The sequence below is a fragment of the Centruroides vittatus genome, unplaced genomic scaffold (assembly GCF_030686945.1).
Source record: "Centruroides vittatus isolate TY-2023 unplaced genomic scaffold, ASM3068694v2 contig_1112, whole genome shotgun sequence".
Lineage (NCBI taxonomy): Eukaryota > Metazoa > Arthropoda > Arachnida > Scorpiones > Buthidae > Centruroides > Centruroides vittatus.
In genome coordinates, this window is record NW_027120714.1 from 67320 (window position 1) to 90737 (window position 23418).

Here is a 23418-nt window from a genome sequence, read left to right on the forward strand (position 1 = left end):
ATCCATTGCGTTGGAGATGGAAAAGGAGGAAATTTATAAAAGTAAAATGAAAAACCGTTGCCTAAATGCTATGGATGCTAATGCGCTTCCAACAGCGTGGAAATATATACCGTATTTTACGGACTATAAAACGCACTTTTTTCTTCGAAAAATTGCCTCCAAAATTCAGGTGCGTCTTATAGTCCGTAAAATACGGTAATAGAAAAAAGAATGGCATTTAAAAACCCTTAAATCATTTCTTTCTACTTAGCTTTGTTTTCTATGTTTTATTTGTTTATTTATTTATTTAATATACACACTTCTTTCAATTTATTTTAAAGTTAAATTATTTTTTAAATTTTAAATATGTAAAATATTCAAAAACGGTACGTTCCATTTTGGAACATTTATAATATTAAACCTGACGATGGCCTACATTAGATAGGGTGAACACTTTCTATTCTAACAAACTACTTTATACCCATAACAGCCGCCATTATGTAGTTCGCGCTAATACCGCTAGGTGTCGGATCTATCGTTGGCACAAGCGAATTAAAAATATATCGAATTTTTATCTGTCGAACGTTTCAGTTAAGAGTATTTCGTTTCTTACGTTACGCTACAGAAATTTTCACAAAAAATATGAAAATAGCGAAAAAAAACTTTTATTTGCTAGCGAACTTTCAATTTTAACAATGCAGCGGTGATTAAAAATATCAGAATTCTTATCTATCGAACGTTACTGTAAAAAAGTTATTTTTTCCGCTATTTCGAAATTTTTTGTCAAAATAGCGATAAAAATAACTTTTCAGCAAAAACGATGTACAAAAAGTTTGTGCTACAAAACAGCAAATGCAGCAACACACGTTACAATGGCCACAATGCGAGTTTAAAAAGCGGTAGTACAGCAGTTTCCAAGCTACACATCAAGGTGTGTCGCTTATTATATTTTCAAGCAACTGCTTAAGGAACAGAAGTAATATTAAGAAAAAATTTTTATAAATGATATGTAAAAAGGTTTGACGTGCAGGTCATTAATTTTGTTTGAACTCAATTAGGGTACATTGCATCCTTAACGACTGACATGTGCCAACTAATAAATGCAACCGCAAAAACTAAAAGTTAAAAATCGGACAATCACTTAAAAGGCTCAAACTGTCACTTTTTTCGCGACCGGCAGGTGGCTTGTAGGAGCGATGTCGGTCCCACTTGAGGGACTAGGCCTCAACGTTGTGGGTTCGATTCCTTGATCTCGGAATCCTTTTTTATTTAATTTTTTTTCGTTTTTATCGTCCTATTATGTTTATATCAATTTTATTAAGAAATTATTTTCAAATATTCATGTTTACGTGAGGTTCGTGCATAATTGCTACTAGCTGTAAAACACAACGAAATATAAACAATACTATTAGTCTAAGACGCCCCAGAGGGCGTTCGAGTTGCAGCGGTGTAACTAAAGCTTTGTTACACAATGGATAATTATGAAACACATTTATTAATGAAACCAAGTTCAAAAGGTAAAGCTTAGAAAAAACATTTAAATAAAAAAAAACTGTTGAAAGTTGATCTATAAGAATAGTTAATGCAGATTTGACAATAAGACTCAACATGAGAATATACACAGACGACAACTACGAAAAAAATTTGAATAAATTCAAGTCGCCTTGATAATAAATAGAAAAAATAATAACACAAAATATATTTTCATATTTTAAACGATTTTGGAATATTACAAATCACTTTAAAATATTGAAGTTTATCTATAAATGGATATTTTTATTTTAGTTCTGTGCTCTTACTCAACCTGAAGAACCTTATGATTACTAAATGATAAATTTCTACATCGGTAATTTTCTTTTAATCGAAATTTTTGTACTGTATATTGTGTAATCTGCCAAAATATTACTCACATTTATATCCGAAGCAATTAATCTCAAGAAATGAATCGAAAAATCGCAAAAGATTCTTTTTCATTCGTAAATCGCCTACTTACAACAAATAAAGTAAAACAATATAAAAGTAATATTCTTGCGGATGTTGTTTCGTTTCGCGTGACGATCAAGTTGACTTAGTAAAAATACCTGATTATTTTTAATTCAACGAATATCGAAATAGCGTGAAAATGATTTATAATTTTTAGCGAACTTTTTATTTTAAGTTAACTGCGGCCATTGCAAATATTACAAATTCTACTCTGTCAAACTTTACGATTAAAAATATTTTGTTTTCTACGTTACGCTACAGAAATTTATACAAGAAATAAAAATAACGAAAAAATAACTTTCGATTTCTAGAGAACTTTTCATTTAAAAATGGCAAGATATGGTTAAGAATATTTCGTTTTTTACGTTACGTCACAAATATTTTTACAAGAAGCATGAAAATAGCGAAAAAAATAACTATTATTTGCTAGCGAACTTTGAATTTTAAACTGGCGGAGGCCAGTAGAATTATAACAAATTCTAATCTGTGGCACGTTACGATGAATAATAATTATATTTTTATAAAACATTCTATTGTTATCGAAATATTTGTACGATATGTTGTGTAACTTTCCAAAATACTACTTACATTTATATCTGAAGCAATTATTCTCACGAAATTAATGAAAAGATCGCAAAAGTTTCTTTCTCATTCGAAATCGCGCACTTACAACAAAGAAAGTATTGTTGCCGATATTGTTGCGTTTTGCCGACAATCAAGTAGATTTGGTAAAAATATTTGTTTATTTTTAATTTATTTTCGTTTTAATGATTTGTATATTTTAAAGCTTGTTCTGCAATGTCGGTACAATTAGGAAAAGGCTTTTTACATGCTATATAAAGTAAACTCTTTAAAGTACTTGCAGGAGATAACAACTTAATCTATTTAAAAACTTTCTCTTGCACATGTAACGATTTTATATATTACCGTATAAAAATTAATAAATCAATTTATAAAAATATATTAAACAGAAGGCAAACAATAGAAATATTTATTGTAACTATATTTATAATATTATTTTTCATCAAGTACCATCTCATGGTCGCTTCCGTGCTGCCAGTTAAATTCGCATATTAACTAAAATAATATTGGAGTAGCCGAAGACATAGCCAAATATCGTAATATTTGGCTATGTTTGAATAACGGAGCTGGAGAATAACGAGCCAGAAGGCACTAGCAAAAATTTAAATTTGCCGACTGAAAAGCTTTCGGTTGATCGATTTTCGGATAACGACGCTCTACTGTATTTATAACTAGACTCGCCTACACACGCAACGCTGCTAGCGAACACCGTTTGAAATTGTAATGTTGTTTTGTCATAGTTTAGGCTCAGAGTGGAACTCAATGGATTCCCCAATAGCGCACAAATTTATGAAGATTAGGCTCGTATTAAAATATTTATATTGTTTTTATTATTTATATGTGCAATTTATTTAAGTAAAAATTATTATATATATTTTTTATTTTTATTATTTCTAAACATGAATCCATAATAAATTTTAAAATATTTGAAAAAAAATTTATCTGGCATAAATTTTTTCAGCGATCCCCAAATATTATTCGCGCCCTTACATTGAGAATCATTAGACTAGAGCGATAGAGGAAAGAGAAAGGGAAGAGCAAAGACGGGCGCTTAAAAAGAAGTCAGACTTTCAGATGTGCGAAGATTCTCGAACGAATAGGTGTGTAGGTGTGCTGATCTTTGTACTTATAAATTGTGAATACACGTGAATAATTTTATTTTGTGCAGGTTATAAGTTATAAATAAATATAAACAAACAACACTACCCGATAACATTAAATCTAAATACCAAAATGATTAATTTACTGTGTTTTCGTTATTTCTTACTCCTGTTTTTAGGTATTCGGCTGAATACCGAATAGTAACCGAATATTCATTGCATCCGGGGCCGGATTAACCCACTTTGGGCCCCTGGACACTATCTTCTTACCGGGCCCCCTCCCTCTCCCACAAAAATGGAGCGCAGAAAAAATATAAAACAATAAATAAAACGAAACTAAATAATGTGAAAATCTTAAAATTGTGGTGGCAACAGCTGTTACGATATTCTAGTAAAAATACGTATTATATTATTATTATAAAATTTTGAAGGTAGGAATGAGTTTTGTAAATGCAAATAACGAGTAAAATCTTCATAAGTCCAACCCTTCTCGAGATACGACACACGGCCTTCCATCTCCGCACCCCTTCGACTTTTAATCACCAAAATTTAATAGAACCAATCCCGATATCCAAACCTTTTTGAAAGATTTCAGAAATTTTAGACAAAAAGCAAGAGTTATTAAGCTTCAAACGGGGTGAACAAAAGCGTTCATTCACGCGCGTACACACACCCATACATACAGAAAAAACTCCTAATAAACTTTTTTTGACTTTCTCGAAGTTGCCAGGTCCGGAGTCCAAAAATGCAAAAATCTTCGGGGGGGTCATTTTTTGACCGATGGCCATACTTTTCCTCTGTTATATATAACAGCGAGAGGAGTAAAGTTTTAAGGCTCCGTGTATTTACTTTTATAATTGATTTATTATACAAATAGAAATACAGAACTGAATCAATACAATTGACAAATAGTTTTACCTAAGTACTTCTATCAACATAATTTATCCCACATTAAATAACATCTGAAAACTTGAGATTTTTTCGTGACCGCTTTCAAAAACAAATACAAGAAAAAGTCCAACTCTTACTGCGATGCGTGTTTCGTGTTCTCATCTGTAACTGTATCAAATAGACACTGACGAAAACGATAAACTTTAAATTGTAAAGCCAACAAAACCTGTAATTCCCGATGTGTTTAAGTTGATTTTCTTTCTAAATTCTGCTGAATAATTTAGCAGTTCGCACCCAAAGCATTCCACATCATCCATTCCCTATAAATTACTTTCCTTTCCTACACAGCCAAAAATGTATATCTGTAGTTAAACGATGTATTAGAAGGATTTATATTTTCAATTCACTGTACTCTGAAATATTTCAATTATTGTATTTTAAATTTGTTAATTTGTACTATGAAATATTAATTTAAATAAGTATTCTAAATGAATAATTATGTTGCTTAATAATCATTTTATTTATAAAATAAACAAGAGAATAAATGAAGTCGATTTTTCTATTTGTTGGTATTGTTTACTGTTAAAATATTTATAAAAATTTATTAAATTACAGTACTTTCATAGAAAATTAAATAAGTTTATACACGTAACTTTCCTCATTTAGGAGCTTTCTTATCATCTCTTGCAAACACTTGAAAGTTTACTTTGTATATAAAGTTTGAGAGAAAAGCTGTAATGAAAATCTTTACTCCGATGCTCCTATTTGCAGTTTGTATAATGGAAAAAATGCACGCGAATATAGAAAAGTAAATATATTAGCGAGGTTGAGGCTGAAGTTTTAAACGCGAAAACGTGTACGTCGGACGTTCGGCGCCGCTTTCCTGTAAGTCTAGAAGTTTGACAATGGCGTTTGGAACATCGAGCGTGATTCCACTGACTTTCCAAACGCCATTGTCAAACTTGTAGGCTTACAGGAAAGCGGCGCCGAACGTCCGACGTACACGTTTTCGCGTTTAAAAACTTCAGCCTCAACCTCGCTATTATTTTAACAAGTGAAGTATCTCCAAATTTTTTTTTCTCTAATCTTGAATTTCATAACTAAATACTGTATCATACGAACCTTTAGTCTAAAGTTCTTTTTTAATTCAATTTATATTGTACTTTTAAATTTGCCTTCTTTACACTTATTCGTGGCAAAAAAATAGCCAAAACGCGTGGTGGCAGTTGCCTGACCGCCGAGTTTTAGGATGGATGCACGCGTGTGGCGCGGTATTATGACGTCGTCTTTTTTCGCCGCAGAAGTAGGTCGAATTCTATCTTTTGCGGCGGTGCCGCTGAGACGCATTTCTATCGGCCAATAACGGTTCATCTCTCGGTGGACAGAAAAGCTTGTTTATTGGCGGAAAGTTCGACGCGATTAGCCGAGGTAACTGGCATTAGAATAAAGAAACAAGGATAATAAATTTAACACAAATTATCGTATGTAATTCATTTGGAAGGTCAAAACAAACGAATCTTACTCGAAATAGTATTCATCATCAAGGAATAAGCGTATTTTGCACACCGGTTCTTTTTCAATCTATAAAAATCTCTAATCCAAAATCTTCTGGCTAAACAAAACCGGCCATACAGAACGAAACTCGTAAATAACGCAGTGTAGTGTCGTCCGCCATCTTGAATATCGTATCGCGCGCGCATCCATCCTTAATGGGAACACGTCGATAGATATATTCAACGCCGTATTTTAAAAGGAAACATTTGCATACGCGATATCCGATTTTTTAAGACAATCGAGCCGTGGCGAAAGAATCCAGGCGGTTGGAGACTGTTTTTATAAATCACACAAGTTTTTAATGCGTACATTCGTGATTATTTTCGTTTTTGCATTCTTTACACAATCAGAAGGACTACATATATAAACGCTATTTCCGTGGTTTCCGTTCCGTCGTGGCCCGGATTAAGTATGACGAGAGGAACGAAAATGGCTAAAATAATTCCCTGAATGTTTGTGCCGTTATTCTTGCTAATCGAGTAAAAAAGGAATGCATAAACAGCCAACGGAAGGTATCGAATTTCCTGCCTTTTCCGGTGCCCGGCGCCTCCGTCGTATCTCCGTTGTTAATTCTGTACACGCGCCACTACGTAGGAATGTTAGGGGTCGCTCGGCCACCGGTACGTAATCCCCATTCGCTCTTGTAAGGCACGACCTTCCCGACGAACGGGCGCACACTTGTTGCTGGGCAACCGGAACAACGTCCGATGCGGAAGGCAGTGCTGTGTTAGTAATCAATTCAAGCCTGACTGTCGTCCATAGAATCGTCCTGCAAGTTTAGGGAACCGTCTTCCGAATTCGAAGACACCAGATTGCGTTTGCTGGAACGGTAGCCGCTACCCGTCGACCCGCTGGATCCGCCTCTTCTGTCAAATTATTCCATTTTTAAACCCATTTTCAAATTGGAATTGGCATTAGAAATAGACCGAACCCTACCTCATCCGATTCTTCAGATTGGCTATTTCCCTTTCCAGAGCTTCTTTGTTTTCCAAAGCGTCTTCTAAATCTCTCTGCAGCTTTCTTCTCTGCGCCTTCTCGCGCGAACATTCCTCTTCCGCTTCGTCCACTTGTCTTTTTAAGGATTTCATGCGACTGTTGCTCTTCTCCACCTGGACGATTCGTTAAAAGACGGTTGGCGCATGGTAAAATACAGAATTCTCTTTGACCCTTAAATTCCCTCCCTACCTGTTCTTTAAATTGATCCGCGTGTCTTCGCTCGTCTTCTATCTGAATGAGAAGTTCTTTCATCTTTTTCTCTTGCTCTTCGGGCGGCTTTGGTGGCTGCTTGCCTTTCCCTTTTTTAAAATTATTAATATAAAACATTTACGTAAGAAAGTCTTTCGACCCGGCTCCGAATTGTGATTACCACACTTACTTCGCTTCCTCGTCCAGTTGTTCCTCCAGGTGAGCTATTTTTCCTTCTAGAGTGGTGGTGGTGGCTTTGGATTTGGCGCGCTGTGTCGTTTCCAGTTCCTGAATTTTCGATCTCAATTCCTTTACCTTAAAAATTAAAAACGTGGAAAATTAAAGCCTCGTTCCGCTTTAATTCGTCTTTAAATGCACCGAAACCCACCTGTCTTTCCAGCATCAGTCTGCTGTTTTCTAATTTCTGCGAAGTGGCTTTCTCGCTGGCCAATTCCGTTGCCAGTTGTTCCGTCTGTTTCCGAGAAAAGAAAAAAACGCCGTTGCCATTGTTGTACTATTAAAATACATTTAAAGAATATTTACCTGTGCCTGAGACTTCCTGGCCTTCTCCATTACGATTTCCAGATTGCTTTGTTCTTCTTCCAATTCCTCTTCCAGTTGCTGAATGCGGGCTTCCAGGCGACGCTTCTCGTCTTGCAGAAGCGAACTGTTAAATGGGGATTTTAACGCCTTATTCGTAATCGAACGTTACGCGTTAACGGAATTTAAAATTTACCCTTTGGAAGAATTGGAACTGATTTCCTCCTGTAATTCGTCTCTCTCCGATTCTGCGGCGCGTCTGGCTCTCTCCGAATTTTCTAAGTCTTCCTGTACCTGCGCCAGTTCGGCTTCCATCGTTTTCAGTTTCTTCTCCGTTTCTTTCGCCTGTAACACTAGTTCGGCTTTACTGGCTCTGGCTTCTTCAGAGTCTCTCTGATAATCCTTCATCTGAGCCTAAATCGCAATTTTAAAACGGGAATTTTACTTTAAAAAATTTACTGGTCAAATCTATTTTTATTGGAATTCCGAAAGATAACGGGTCTGACTTATAGCGGAACTTTCTAAAATTACGTTAAGCCTATACCTGTGCTTTTTTAAACTGTCGTACGGAATCCTCTTTGACCTTGTTTGCCATTTCTAATTGCTGTTCGAAATCCTTTAAGTCCCCTTCTAACTTTTTTCGACTGCTTATGGCGGCCATTTTCTGTTTTCGCTCGTCTTCCACTTCGGTTTCCAAATCTCTTACCTGGAATATTTTTATTTTATTGGCACGTCTCCTTTGAAATTTAACTAGTAAGTTCCCTTTCCCTTCCATTTACTTGTTTTATTAAGGCACGTCGTTTTTCTTCTCCCTGTTCGTCTTTGGCCTGCAGGTCTCTCTCGAACTGCGTTTTCAGTGCTTGCATATTGACTTCTAATCTTAATTTTGCATCTTCCGTCAACTGTAACTCGTCTTCTAATTCTTCTATCTGCGTCTTTTGTTCCTCTAATTGACTTTCTAATGTTCGTTTTGCCTTTTCTAATTCGTGAACCTGTAAAATTAGAACAAAAACATCTCAAAAGTTGTATTTTTAAAATAATTTATCGTCGATGAAAAAAATTCGAACGTTTTTATCGGCCGTTCCTCGTCTGCTAATCAACTCTTCTAATTCCGATTGCAGCTGTTTTCTGGCTCTCTCTAATTCTTCGAACTGATCTCGTTTGTCTTCTAAATCTCTTGTAAGAGACAGAATCTTAGTCTCTTTCTCTCTGGCTTCTCGTTCGGCATTATCTCTTTCGGAAGCGATTCTTTCCGATATGGCTTTTTCTTCGGCCAGCATCTGATCGAACTTGCGTTGTCTCTTTTCTAACTCGGATACTTTCGATCTTTGGCTCTCCAACTCTATTGTGACGTCTTCTACCTATTCGTCGAAAACAAATATTACAAAAATTTTCTTTAACTTAATTCCGATTTACAAAACACGGCACCTCGGACTGCAGCTTCTTCCTCGATTTTTCCAATTTGCTGTTAACTATTTGTAATTCTTCTAATTGTCTCTGAAGTGTTTCTATGTCTTTTGTCTGTTTCTTTCTGTGTTCCTCTAAAACTGCTGCCAATTCCGTTTCTTCTTCCAATCGTTTCTTCAACTCTTGAATCTGAGTAAGTCGTGTGGGTAATTTTTTAAATGTATTTTTAAAGACTTCTACGTAAATAAACATTTGAAACATACCTGCAAGTTAAATTGGGTGGCCTGTTTTTCTAAATTCTTCTTTTGTTCTTCTTCTTCGTCCAGCTGATCTTTGATGGATTCTAATTCGCTTTCTAACTGACGAATCTTCGAGCTCAGTGCCAGCTTCTGTCTTGTTTCGTCTTGTAATAATTCCTAAGAAATTTCCCAAAGGGCAAATATTTGAATACGTAGTGATTAAATTAAAATAGATTTTTCATTTAAATATTAAGAAATTTATAGTTTAGGCAATTTTTAACATTCGTAGAGATATATTATGCAGAGTGAAAAGTTTTATTATGATAACGTCACTTCAATTTACAAAAAAGGCAATTTGTAGCTCTATAAGAAAACTAGAAAGCTTTAAAGTTTAAAGTTATACACAAACTTAATAGTTTAAAACAATTTTTTACTTGTTTTTTGTGTATTTTTCTAAATATAGAAAAAAATATAAATGTTTCTATCCGATAAAGCAGAGTTTTAATGCGAAGAATAAAATTTATATAAAGGACTATGTTGGTGATGCAGAATATTATCTTGTAAGTTTTGAGCTCATTTAATAAAAATCTATTTAAGAAATGGAATTTTAAAAGGATTCCCATTATTTCAGAATTAACTTAGTTAATTTTACATTAAAACTTTAGTTTACCTGTGCTTCAGCTAATTGAGATTCTAAAGCTGAAGTACTTTTTGATGCCTGAGATGCTTTTATTTCCATTTCTTCCAACTGGTTATTGACAGCTTCGAGTTCAACCTATTATATAAAAACAAACTAATTATTCTTTCGGTAACACCTATAATTGTATACGAAGAGAAAAAATGTAAAGAAAAACCCTTCACCTGCAATTTCTGGGCTCTTTCGAGGATCTCGCTCTTACTTCGGTCCGATTCTCCGAGTTTCACCATGAGTTCTTGCACCTGAGTTTCCAACTGTTTGCGCTTCCTGTCGGATTCTTGCCGAGCTGCGGACACGCCTTTTATTTCGTTTGTCAGTTCCGCATTTTCGGCTTCCAAATTAGATTTTGATTTTTCTAGGGCTGCTTTTGCCTACATATTCAAAATCAATTGTAACTAATTTTATTTTTTTAAAAGTTATAGTAACAATAAAAGTACAAAGTGGAAAAATAAAGCTAATATGTACAATTAAGAAAAAATATATTTCTCTTTGAAGACAATACATACATAATGTATCTTTAAAACTATACGTCCTTTCTCACACAGATGAGGAATCAGACACTTCCACAACGGAGTTGACCTTTTATTTCAGGCTTCTTGTCTGCCTACAAATGTAAAATAGTCCACAAATTCCCTCTAGCGTTGGCAGCACAATTAAAAAATAATTTACAATTTTTAAAATAGAGGGAATTTGTGGACTATTTTACATTTGTAGGCAGACAAGAAGCCTGAAATAAAAGGTCAACTCCGTTGTGGAAGTGTCTGATTCCTCATCTGTGTGAAAAAGGACGTATAAAGACACATTATGTATGTATTGTCTTCAAAGAGAAATATATTTTTTCTTAATTGTACTACATTGTCGTGGCTTATTTCTGAAAAGCTAATATGTATTTAATTTATCATTCATTTACTGTTTTAAACGGGTTAATGTTACCTATGGTTCCAAGATGGCGGCCCGTCTGATTCCAGCAAGGAAACAGTGGGGACGCACGTTCTAACCTAACCTAACCCAACCTATTCTAATAATTTTATTGGTAATAATTATGGTAATTTATTAAAATAGGTTAGGTTAGGTTAGGTGTCCCCACTGTTTCCCTTCTTCTATTTGCTGGAATCAGAGACAAGCTGCCATCTTGGAACCATAGGTAACATTAACCTTTAAATGTAATGCAAAAACAAAAAATAATTTCATGTTGTAAAACTGATCAGGGAAAAATTACAAAGACTTCAAACTCATCAAGTACCAAAAGAGATTCTACTAAAGTCCTTCAACATGTTTATCGATATTGTTTGAAATACAGTCTTTCGAATGCATTTCAAACAATATCAAAACAAAATCACTGTTCATTCAAATAACAATCAGTTATTATAAATTTATATCACTAAAGCTACAAAACAATACAATCATGTACATTATGCATTAGACAAACTTACTTTTTTTGCAGCATCCAAATGTTCGTTCAGACATTCGATTGCCTGATTATGCTTCTGGCGCAAATCGGCAATCTGTAATTCGTGAGCGGCCGCCTCTTCTTCTAATGTCTTTTTAGACAACGCCAATTCTTGTTCTCGCTTCGTCCTTACTTCTTTCAGGGTCGCAGTTATATCCAAAGAATCCATCAGTTCATTTTTCAGTGCTTCTAGTTCCTACAGTTTGAAAATTTTAATTTTTTGCAAAATTTCCATATATGTATCAAATCTGCAAATGAAAGTTTACTTCGTTAAGGTCTCGCTTTTGTTTTTCGGCTTTCAGTCGAGCCTGTTTCTCGACTTCCAGATCTTCCTGTACTTCTGCCAACTGACTTTCGACTTCTCTCAATGTTTTTTGTGACAATGCTAATGCCACGGCTTCTTCGTCACACCTAAAACATAGAATATAATAAATATTGTAAAGTTTAAACTTATAGCAATTTGTTCAGTGCACGATCCTTATATCAATGGATTAGGTTGCATTTTAATAAAAAAAATAATGAAAACAAACCAAAATATTTATTAATTTTAATTTGAAACTTGAAACAATAACTTTCAAATTAAAATTTGTTATTGAATATGAAATTAAGTATAAAGTGCATAAGATAATTATTCACTTTAATACTTCATTTTATGGGCATTAAAAAAGTCATTTTGTGCCCATCATGGGTCTGGCAAGTCCACAATGGAAGTAACCCAACGGCCATACAGTTAAAATGCAGCCTACCATTCTACCATAGTTGGCAAACCCAGGCCTAGGAGTGCTATTTCCCCTTTGAAAAAGTGAGAAAAGTGAGTTGAAATACAGAAAAAAGTGAATAAAAAGTGAGTGCAATAGTGACAAAACAAAGTGAAAACACAGAAGGAAAACTCAGCAAAATAGCGGTAAAAATTGTTATTTTCTTTTTATTCTGTTATGATTAAACACATTTTAAAAATTTCTGTATATACTGTAATATAGTAGCCACTCGTTATATCGCGTTTTTTTGGTCCCCCAAATTTTAAAAGCATTTGAGTCAATTAATTTTAAATTACCAATTGCCACTGAATTTCTATTTGCAACCAAATACGAGAAAGAGCTAAATATGCAGAACAGGTGGATAGATCGATTGTCATTTGTTTCCTTTTGATATAAAAGTTGTTTATTTATTAGTTTTAAGTACAGTCTCCTCATTTACAAGTTTCTGTGAATTCGAAATTTCATACCTTTATGTGAATTAACGGTATTGCGTCAATTCACATAAAGGTGTGAAATTTCGAATTCACCGCATAATGTGTAAGGAAACGATCTCTCTAATTCTGAACGAAAACTTTAAAATTTTTATACAGTAGTAACTTTATTTTGCTTTTTAGAGAATTTTTACTCTAATTTTATAAGTTTTGATGTTCTATTATATATTCAATATTTATTTTTTTAAATTTTCAATTACAGCATTTATAATTTTTATTGAAAAATATAAACTACACGAATTTCTAATAAGCGATTTATATAGTACTGTATAATAAAATCGCAATTGATGTTTTGTTTTTATATCGACAGTATTTGTCTTTCAATGTCATTGTTAAAGAAACAATAATGCTAAATGGGCGTTCATGGTTTCGATGTTTACGTAAACGTCAATTAATTCGATATAACCTACGAATAAAATTCAGGATTGAAAAACTAAGCTTATTTTATATCAGAAACACTTGCTGATGAAAGAATAGCGATTCCATAGCATGTATAATCTGTTCAGTAAAAGCCCAGAATTTTTATTACTCGGTTATATCGCGTTTTTTTTCTGTCTCCCGATAACCAGTGGCTTCTGTATTTCAAGTAAACCATGAATACTTGAAAAGTCTTTGGCTTCTGTAAATAATCAGTCATGAAAGATGATGTTCTTTTATTAAGATTATTCTGCATGTTATCAGCTTCCTTCTTTTTCGCTTCCTCTTGCTTTTGAACACTTAACACTAATAAGCATCACACGTGCTGCTTGTACTTCATTCATGTTCTTGCTGTTAATAGCCTTCTCCAGTTTTTTTGTTTGCTGCTTCTAACAAAACTTGGACTGTCGCATGTATTTCATTTTCTTCTACATTTTTCTGGTTTAAACTCAGTTGCAGTTCCATAATCTTCATGTTACGAACAGCTTTCTTTTGTTGTTCTTCAAAACATTTCTGTGCTCTTTTTTCCGTTTCTCTTATTCTTTTAACTTCTTTTCATTTTCCAATCGTTCTTGATAATTTCTATGCACCGAGGAAGCTAATTTCAGTCGTCCTTTGTAATAGGTACAAGGTGTGGGCTTTGGTCATACATGTTCAGTCCCTCCTTAACAATCAAAAGTGAATTAAGCATTCTTTCCAACACTGATGCTCTATCAGGAGAAAGTGCCCGGCATAAAATTGATCCTCTCTTTCATGGGAACGGGATTTTCGATGCTGATTTCACTAATTTGGCTATTCTCGGATATTTATCATTATCAGAAACTGTTTATTTTTTAATGCTTCGAGATGTGTAAATATTGATTTCAAAATAAAATAATAAATCTGAAATAAATATACAGTACTCCAAATAATATAAGTAAAATAATATTTTATTAATGATTTCATAAATAAAAAGGAACTTTTTCCTGCAGATGAATAAAAACCAACATCGTTGCAAAGTTGTTAACCTTTGGGAAGCGTATGAAAATCTTTCTCACAAGCAATTACGTGTTGTACTTTTTACAACACTTCGAATATTTTAGGCTAATTTATTTGGTAAATTTTATATGTAAATATGAATTTACATTTTCGTTTACTTTTTTAGTTTCTCAATTAATGCACAATTATAATCGGCATAAGAGAAGATTAAAAAATGGATATTTCACAAGCAAAGTAATCACACATTTTATGAAAATAACACTTACTATATGGAATAATTATACTTGTAGTCAATTTAAACATACATTTATGGGAAGATGTAGATGTGATTTAACGTTAACAATATGCTATGAAATCATTAAAGTAATTTTATTAAACTCAAGTTTATGAAATTATTTAAAGATAAATCAAGTAAAAAAATATTTTTGTAAACGACAACTCCATAACCCGATTGTTAATTAAAACCAAATAATCTGCCAAATTATTGGGCTATAACCAGAATAACTAAATGGTCAGAAACGAAATCTTTTTTAGTGGTAGGAGGTTACGCTACTATCTCGTGTTAATTTTAATAATTATATATTTTGAATTTAAAAGCGGCAGCAGTGTTGTCAGCTTGAGAGATTAATCCCTCTGCGTAATGTGTTTTCCGCTGCAAAAGGACTTTAGTGATTTTCTTAGAAAACAGCCAAAACCGCAGGGATGCTTAGAATACTTATTTTTAAACTCTGTAGAAGGAAATGCAATTCGGATAAGGTAGATTTTGGCGAATAATGAAAATATGGCATGAGTACATAACTTTACTCAACACTGGCTTCTGAATTTGTAATGAGAGGGATTTTTTAAGTGCATAAAAGATTTTTTTAAATACGTTAAATAAATTTTTGTTTCCTATAACCTAACGACACTGAGCGGGCAGTTGCAATTTTGAGTCTGCTCAGGGCCGCGTATTTTCTTCTAAAAAATTCTATTCCGATAGTCCGATAATTCGGCAATTCGTTTGGCTTTAAAATTATTTTTGGTTTGTCCCACATCTTAATTAAGCACGTGAAAATGACCAAAAAAGTGAGAAAAGTGAGAAAATGACCTGAAAAGTGAGAAAAGTGAGGATACTTCAGAAAAGTGAGTACAAGTGAGAAAAGTGAGCGACTCCCAGGCCTGCAAACCTAAAGTAAACATGCCCAAAATGGCATGCCATAAATCATTGTATTATTTCTTTTATTTCCACTTCATAAATTTCAAGTTTTGCATTCTGGTTTTATATATTCAATTTGGTTTACCATTATCCATTATCTATTGACTTTTGTTCTTGATCCAAAGTTAAAAAGAAAATTTGAAAATAAATGTTTACCAATACTATTATATTACTCATTAGTGACAATGCATTAAATATTGCAACAGCTTTAATTAAAGCTAGGTTTCCAATCTCTAACATTTGCCAAAAACAGCAAAAAATTTTCCATTCGACTCGATAAAAACAAAACATTTTTGCAGTATTTATATTAGTTTTAAAATTTAAATATAAAAATATTGATTAAGAATTGCCAGAATCTATACTGTATATAATTAATTGTATATAATAATATACAAATGTTTTAAGTATAGAATATATTATTACTTAGCCAATGTTTGACTCAATTCTTCTTCCTTTCTTCCTAGGAGCTGTTGTAATTCATCGACGTGAGCACGTTTCTCGTTCAGCTGTTCTTTTACATCACTCAATTCGGTCTCCAGTCGTCTTTTTACCCGTTCCAATTCTTGTCGAAGCTAAATTTTTCAAATATTTTTGAAGTTTATTTTCTGGAATTTGTTATGTAAATTTTCTCCCATTAATTAATAATATTACCTGTTGTTCCTTTCTCAATCTTTCCGTTAAATCAGTTATCGTTGCTTCGTGTTTGATTTTAAGTTTATTTAAATGTTTTGATTTTTCTTCTTCCTCGGCCAAAGCTTGAGAAATCTCAGTCTGACGCTCTTCTAATGCTTTTTTCTCTTTTGTCATCTGACAAAAATAAAAAATGTTATTTTATATAATGCTAACTGATAATTCTGTTAAGAAATAACAGATAGTTAAACATTAAAGAAACTTAAATAAATAAATTCAAGTTAAATTAAATTGAAGTAAATTAATTAGTTTTTTTGTCTTATTTAAATTTTGTTGTTATTTACATGATGATAGACTAAACTAATCGGACTACTATTATTGGCACAAGTAAATACAATAAGTTAGAATCAACAAGCAATTATTTATTGTGATATTGTCACAATGCCAAGCTGCAATTTTTCATCACAGTGCTCTCAATTTTAGTAGTACCTTGCCCCTGTGCACCACACTTTTCCTGTTAACAATAGTCATACCAGTCATCTATCTAACTTTGTTAGGGCCTTCTTCCCCGGAAGTTGAGACCAGATATGGATAGCTTTAGTCTTTTCCATACCTGGTTTCAACTTTCATCTATATAATGACATTCTCAAGATTAAGGACAAGCAGGGAGATGGATGCCAATGAATATTGGCATCCGTCTCCCTGCTTTATAGGTCTGCAATTTGAAAAATAGCATAGAAGTGATGATAAAGTTTATAAAACATTAAATCTATTATTATTTACACTGTGAGTGGACAATAAACTTAGTAAGAAGTTAGGTGCAACAACAATTGTCAAGCACACACAATACATTAATACATTTGAGCCATCTCTCAAAAATATTATAGAAACTACCAATCTCTAACTAGAAAGGCTACCAAGTCTTTTCTGAATCAACCGATGTTTACATAGTCATGTATATTGCACCAAAACATAAGAATTATATGCGCAATGACATATAATATTATTTTAAGTTGTATCTAGGGATAAATTTAAGGAAAATTAAATTTTCATGATATAAAATATCATCAAGTATTAATAGATTTGATTATGAGTAACATAAGTGTGCCTTAAAACAAACAGTTTAGGTAAATACAAACAAGTGACAGCAACCTACCAAATGATGTCCAAATTCATAACAATAAAGAAAAAAGGAAAAGTTTATTTTTAGTAACACTTTAATCATTTATAATAAAAGAAATATAAAATCAGAAAATTTAAATAACACTCATTAATTCCATAATTATAATTGTTTAATATTTAATAGAAAATTTATTGACGATTAAAAAATATACTACATGCCTTAAAATTTAATTGGAAATATGAACTAGAAAAGGATGAAATCTGAGGAAAAAATAATAATAATAAAACGAAAAAAAAAAAACTATCAAAAAAACTATTTTTTCCTTTTCATTTTTCATTTTCTCTGTCCTGCAGACACTAACAAGGATTGTTTCCATCCAGTAAGGGTTCGGGCCAGGACTGGACATATCGGGATAAACCATTCGTAAAAAATTTCCAGGGTTTTTCGACTTCCTGGATTTGATCCCAAGTCTTTCAGAGTGGAGGCTGATGCCTTCACTGTCTCGGCATTCCGGACATTGACTATTAGGATCAAACTGGATAGAATAAGATGGCACAAGGGGATGCCTGCCAAGAAAACTTTCCACAGGAAACTGGCCCTATTTTGGTGTTAGACACATGAAGAAGACTTGGAAAACTGCACACAGCCAGCCTGTCAGTAATGTGCAAACCTCAAACCAACTTTGGTGGGTGTTTGATTGTTTTATCCACTTGACCATCGTCAACTATTAGGCATTAAAAATAACAAATAACTGCTATTTAAGTATAATTAAATTTTTAAAGTATATTAATGGAAATTTCCATTTTATTCCAACCAGTTAAAATTATTATACATTTTAATTATAATTAATGTTTAAATGAACTAAATTGACATTTATTTATTATTTTTAAGGCTATTGTCTGTTTAATAAATTCAGGTTATAGTTTGTATTTGTTATTTAACATTTAAATTTAAACAAACCAACCTTTTGACTGTTATCCTCTAAAAATGCAAATTCGCCTTCTAATTTTTTGATTTTTGAGTCGAGCGTCACCTTCTCTAATTGAAGCTTTTGTCGCGCAGCTTCCTCCTCTTCCAATCTTGATTTAGAAAATAAATAAATCATTAAAGATAATTTATACTACTTAATTCCTTACAATTTACTATTAACTAATTTAACTGACTGTTCTTCTAAATCTTGAATATTCAATTGAAGTTTCTTTTTCTCAGCTGTTAGAGTTTGATTTCTTTCTTCTTCTTCTTCAATTCTTGCTTCTAAATCGTGAAGAATTTCCTCCAGTTCTTGCTTCCTGGTCTGAAGTCGTAATCGCATTTCTTCGGCTTCCGCACACAGTTCAGTTTCTGCCTGCAACTGTTCGGCTAATGTATTTTTCTCTTCTACAGTCTAAAAAAACAATTTTGACTTTATTAAATAATTTGTAATAATACTTTATTCTACATAAGAAATCAAATACTTTTCTTTCAAAAAAAAAAAAAATAATAATAATAATGTTGCCTAATAGAAGACACCACAGATAGAGGGACAATACAAGAAAAAATCTAAGTGAATTAGACATTGGAAACTGAGCAGATACAGAAAAGAATGAAAAGAAATGGTGTAAGATAGTGTTAGAGGACAAAAACCTAAAAGAACTACCAAGCCAACTAAGAAGAATTATATATTATAATTTAATATATTATTTCTCTTTGAATAAGCAAACTCTCGTGCAACATAAAATCTCTTTGTTCAATTTCTTTTTGCATTAATATGTATATAAAAAATGGAGGGTGTTATTATGGTCTTTTAGTCTACACACTTATACGTTACACTTCTCTGTAAAATGTCTGTTTTGAATAGAATATTTTGTATCGGTCAATGATGCAAACTAAGCTTTGCACATACATAAGATTAAATTTACGGAATTATTGCTATTGTTATTCTAATTTTGTAATCACAAATAATATTGGCAACAAAGATTCAGCATAGTTTCGTTACATAATAATAATAATAAAATAAATTCAGATACCATTTAAATATTTTTCTATAACATTTTCAATTCTAATTCTTTAGTCAACTCAGAATTGCTTTTAAAAACTCTTGTAAGAATAACAAACTAAATGAAAGTTATTCTTAACTCCAAAAAGAAGAAATAATTGTAAATTAGATTATGAAGTATGCTACTTCTTGAATTGAAACAAAAAATAACATTACAAAAAATGCAACCTTATGACTAAAGTAGAAGAGGGTATCAAAAAGTCTGTTGTAATGGACAGAAGAAATCAAGCTATTTTGATGAAACTTGCTGAGTGGATTAGTACTCTCCTCTATACATTTCTCCCATCTACAGTTCATTTGGTGCAAGCTGTCATTGTAGAACCTCTCTGACTGCTCAGAAAGCCATTCCTCCACCATTGAGAGCACCTTCTTGTCATTGTTAAATTGACACCCAGAAAGTGAGGTCTTTGTGTGGCAGAAGAGGAAGAAGTCGCTTCTGTTTGGGCAAGATTGGGTGAATAGAACAGGTATGGAAGAATTTGTTATACACTTGATGACAACTGTGTCAGAAATAAGTACTGCATGTGTGGATAAATTGTCACAAATGAGCCAGATACTTTAATTGAGCATTGTATGTGTTTTCCATTTTGTCCAGCTACATAACTTCACCAGAAGATTACAATAATAGACTCCAGTGAGTTGTCCTTTTGGTAAGTGATTGGTCACAATAACTCATTTGGCAGTCCCAAAAGATAGCACACAGATTTCCCAAATGACGGTTATGTCTAGGCTTTCCTTGATGACAACAAATCAATGAATTCCACTTCCAGCTCAAAATTTCCAAATGTAGACCCAGCAATCATCCATAGCTATCACACAGTTGAAAAAATTATCTTCATGTTTGTTGCGCAGCTAGAACAGAACATCCAAGCAGAGAATTGCTTTCATTGTTATTTTTGAACAGGCATGAAGAGAAAAAGAATCTATCTTGCAAAGATTTTTTTTACAGATGCAAATTGTGAAAGAATTGGGAAATTTTATGGTATAATCCATTGCTGATAATTTTTTTTTTTCTGTTCAATGTGACAAACTTTCTGATAAACCCTTACATATATTAGCTTATTTATTCACTTATTGTTCTATCTTCATTTATGGATAATCTACACAAAATATCTCATTTGGAATAAATTCAATTCACTCATATAATTACAACAGAATCAGATCTTTGTTTTCTCAGACAGTTATTTTTTCTTCTTTGACCAAATACTCCCTTTAAATAGTTTAGCAGTTTCTACTCAAGATTTGAGTCTTAAGAAGAACTTTTGCTTACTGTTGGACAGGAAAATCCATTTTCGGCTATTATAATTTTACAGTATCTCTTTGGTCTCTTACAATATTTAATTGTTACCAAGTATAGTACATCCTGGAACATATATGTAATACTAGTATAAATTTTTATTATATGCAGATATTAAAAACTGCAATTAATTTTTTTGTTTTAAAAATTGCCCTATAATACAGTAAATGATTATATTCTATAATGAATACATTAGGGTGGGCTACTACAATGTGCAGCAGCAAGGACAACTATTTAATTTACAAAGTGTATAAATTGTTCGACTTTGACGAGATCCGAAGTGCGTCTTGACAAATAGTCTCGTTAAATATTCCACAGCTCCACCTGATTAACGTGTAGCTCCCACGCAAGATTTGTGAAATTACTTTTATGTAATACTAAATTGTCAGTCGTAGAGAAACTGTTGTGCTAGATTGCTTATTCTAATTGTTAAACACAAGATCGTGTTATTAACTCAAACACTTGGCTTTTGACTCCACCTTTATTCTAGTTAATAAAGATGGAGTCAAAAGCCAAGTGTTTGAGTTAATAACACGATCTTGTGTTTAACAATTAGAATAATACTAAATTGTTTTACCTTACAAATTTTATAAGTTTCCTCTTGGCATTCTTTAATAACCTTTATTAAAATATTTCTTAAAACTTTTTTAAACAATTAAAATCATTTTATCCCTTGTATTATTTTAATATTCATTTATTATCCAATCAACCAATATTACTGGCCTCGGCAGCTTTTTTATCATTATCCAAACTCGGCTGCTGTCATTTCGGTAATGTTTGTCACATCATTACAAAGTTGTGCACTTTTATATTAGCATCATCTTTTATTTTGTTATTTTATGTAATAATTCATACCAAGTTTAGTTTATTTTCATACCATTATTTAAATTTATATTATAATGATAATGTAATTATAAAAGAAAATATAATTATGTTTGAGCATTTTTATTATCTACAGAGTGAGTCAGAAAGATCTTGTGTTTGATCTATCAATGATGCCAAAACAATACGATTTACCCAGAACCAACAAGTGGTGTTTTAAAAAAGTTGCCTTTCCAAGTAGTTGCAAAGTCCAAGTTATATCAACAGTACATCATTGTCCAGATGGCACCAAAGGTATGGCAGAAAGTTACGGTTGTAGCATGGGTGACTACTTACAAAAATGACCAAGAGTTTGCAAGATTGGCAAAACAATTTAAGTATCACTTTCAACATCTGACTTGCAAATACCATTCTTTACGGTTCCAGGGAAATCAAATTGTGTCAACACATCACAAAAACCAAAGTGTAGATATGTATTACATACATATTTCTGTATGTATTACATTTATTTAAAGTACAAGGTATGTAAAGTGTATAGAAATGTCTTTTTTAGCTATCTTTTTGTTCTTCCACTCTAAAACTTAATTTTTTAGTAGTTTTCCCCCTATATATTTTGTTTTCTGAATATGAACACATAATATTGTATCAAATATAAGAGATTTTATCAAACAAACTTGATATAATCATTTCAATAAAACCTGAACCTTAATTTTTTTAAACTCTGCCCAAAGGCATTGAGAAAGCCTCTTTATGGGTCTTTCATAGGTTTGGTAAGAACCACAAAACAGTTGGCTTGGCTTCAAGGGATGGGACCCAGCAAATTTAGGATGAACTGTCCATAAAATCCTGACGTTCTTTGCCTGACTCAATCTCGAGTCTGAAGACTGCCTCAGTGATGCATTTATCATCTTAGGCATCTGGCCACCTAACTTTATATGCAATATGTTAATTAAGTAATAAATGAATATTAAAACACAAGATATAATTGTTTTAATGATTAAAAACTTTAAAACCTGTTAATCTTTTAAGCGTTTTTAAAAAGGATTATTAAAAATAATTAAGAACAACATTGCCTATAAAATTTATGTATTACGTATTCATTACAAAATGTATTTGGTAATAATTAAAGATTGCCAGAACTCACTGCACATTTTAACAATTTTTATAAGAGACCGACAAAGTGTTATGTGATGGTAATGGCTGAAAAAAACATTTGCACGATATTTTAAAAGCAGCCTGTAAAATTCCTGGTTGAAACCAAAATCTAGAATAGTGAAACTATCCAAAATAAGGATTCAGTTAGTGAAGACAAAGAAAGAATTGGAACTATTCCCCAAATTGTTAAGGGTTAAACTATCTCTAAAAATAATTTAGATATTTTTTGTACTTTTAAGATTTGAGAAAAATCAATACATTTAATAACAGATATAATACACAGACTAATTTTTAACAATGGATATCCCCACACTGCTGTAAAAAATCTCAAAATATATCAATGTTTCATTTCCATTGTCATACAAATAATTAGAGTATATATATCACCTTATTAAGATTTATTTATATCATGAAATGATCTTGTAATTGGATTAATCTTATCTTTGAAATTATGTAAACAAGTAAATAGAACTAAAATTATATCTACTTGTTTACATAATTTAAATTACATTAATAAAGAATTTTTAAAAAAACTGTTGTTAATTAGTAGTTCCTAATTACAACTGTTGTAATTAATAACCTAGTAATTATAAACAGAAGTTTTATTTTTAAATCGACAATAAGTTATTATTAAACTATTAACAGTTATAAATACAGTAAACTGAGAATTACCAATTGTTTTTAATCTTACTCTTCTTCAGATAATCTCACAAACAAGTTGAAAACATCTGTGCTTTAAAAATATACTAACGTACAATTAAATTTTTGTTTTATTTCACTGAAGCGAATCCATATATATTATCAATCCTTGAACTTAGAAATAAACAAATTTAACGCAAGTAAAGAAGTTAATTTATAAATGTTTTTGGAACAGGCAGTGTGGTTCCAAGATCAGATATTGTACCTAAAT

At 32.2% G+C, this 23418-nt stretch overlaps 2 protein-coding genes across 2 annotated transcripts in view; one reads left to right on the forward strand and one right to left on the reverse strand.

Moving 5' to 3' along the window:
• The window catches only part of LOC136976673 (uncharacterized), a 124198-nt gene that overhangs the window by 55119 nt on the left and 45661 nt on the right, over positions 1-23418 (forward strand). The gene's annotated exons all lie outside the window — the stretch shown is intronic.
• Positions 6366-23418, reverse strand: part of LOC136976604 (myosin heavy chain, non-muscle-like) — a 79352-nt gene continuing 62299 nt past the window's right edge. Inside the window, 21 exon segments of the mRNA XM_067271940.1 lie at positions 6366-6955; positions 7026-7198; positions 7275-7349; positions 7351-7384; positions 7465-7589; positions 7663-7746; positions 7818-7941; positions 8011-8228; positions 8359-8520; positions 8594-8806; positions 8882-9175; positions 9243-9410; positions 9485-9637; positions 10131-10235; positions 10322-10528; positions 11591-11803; positions 11874-12018; positions 15870-16018; positions 16098-16253; positions 18164-18278; positions 18363-18583. Of these exon segments, the coding sequence (XP_067128041.1) occupies positions 6829-6955; positions 7026-7198; positions 7275-7349; positions 7351-7384; positions 7465-7589; positions 7663-7746; positions 7818-7941; positions 8011-8228; positions 8359-8520; positions 8594-8806; positions 8882-9175; positions 9243-9410; positions 9485-9637; positions 10131-10235; positions 10322-10528; positions 11591-11803; positions 11874-12018; positions 15870-16018; positions 16098-16253; positions 18164-18278; positions 18363-18583 (3261 nt within the window). The 3' untranslated portion in view covers positions 6366-6828.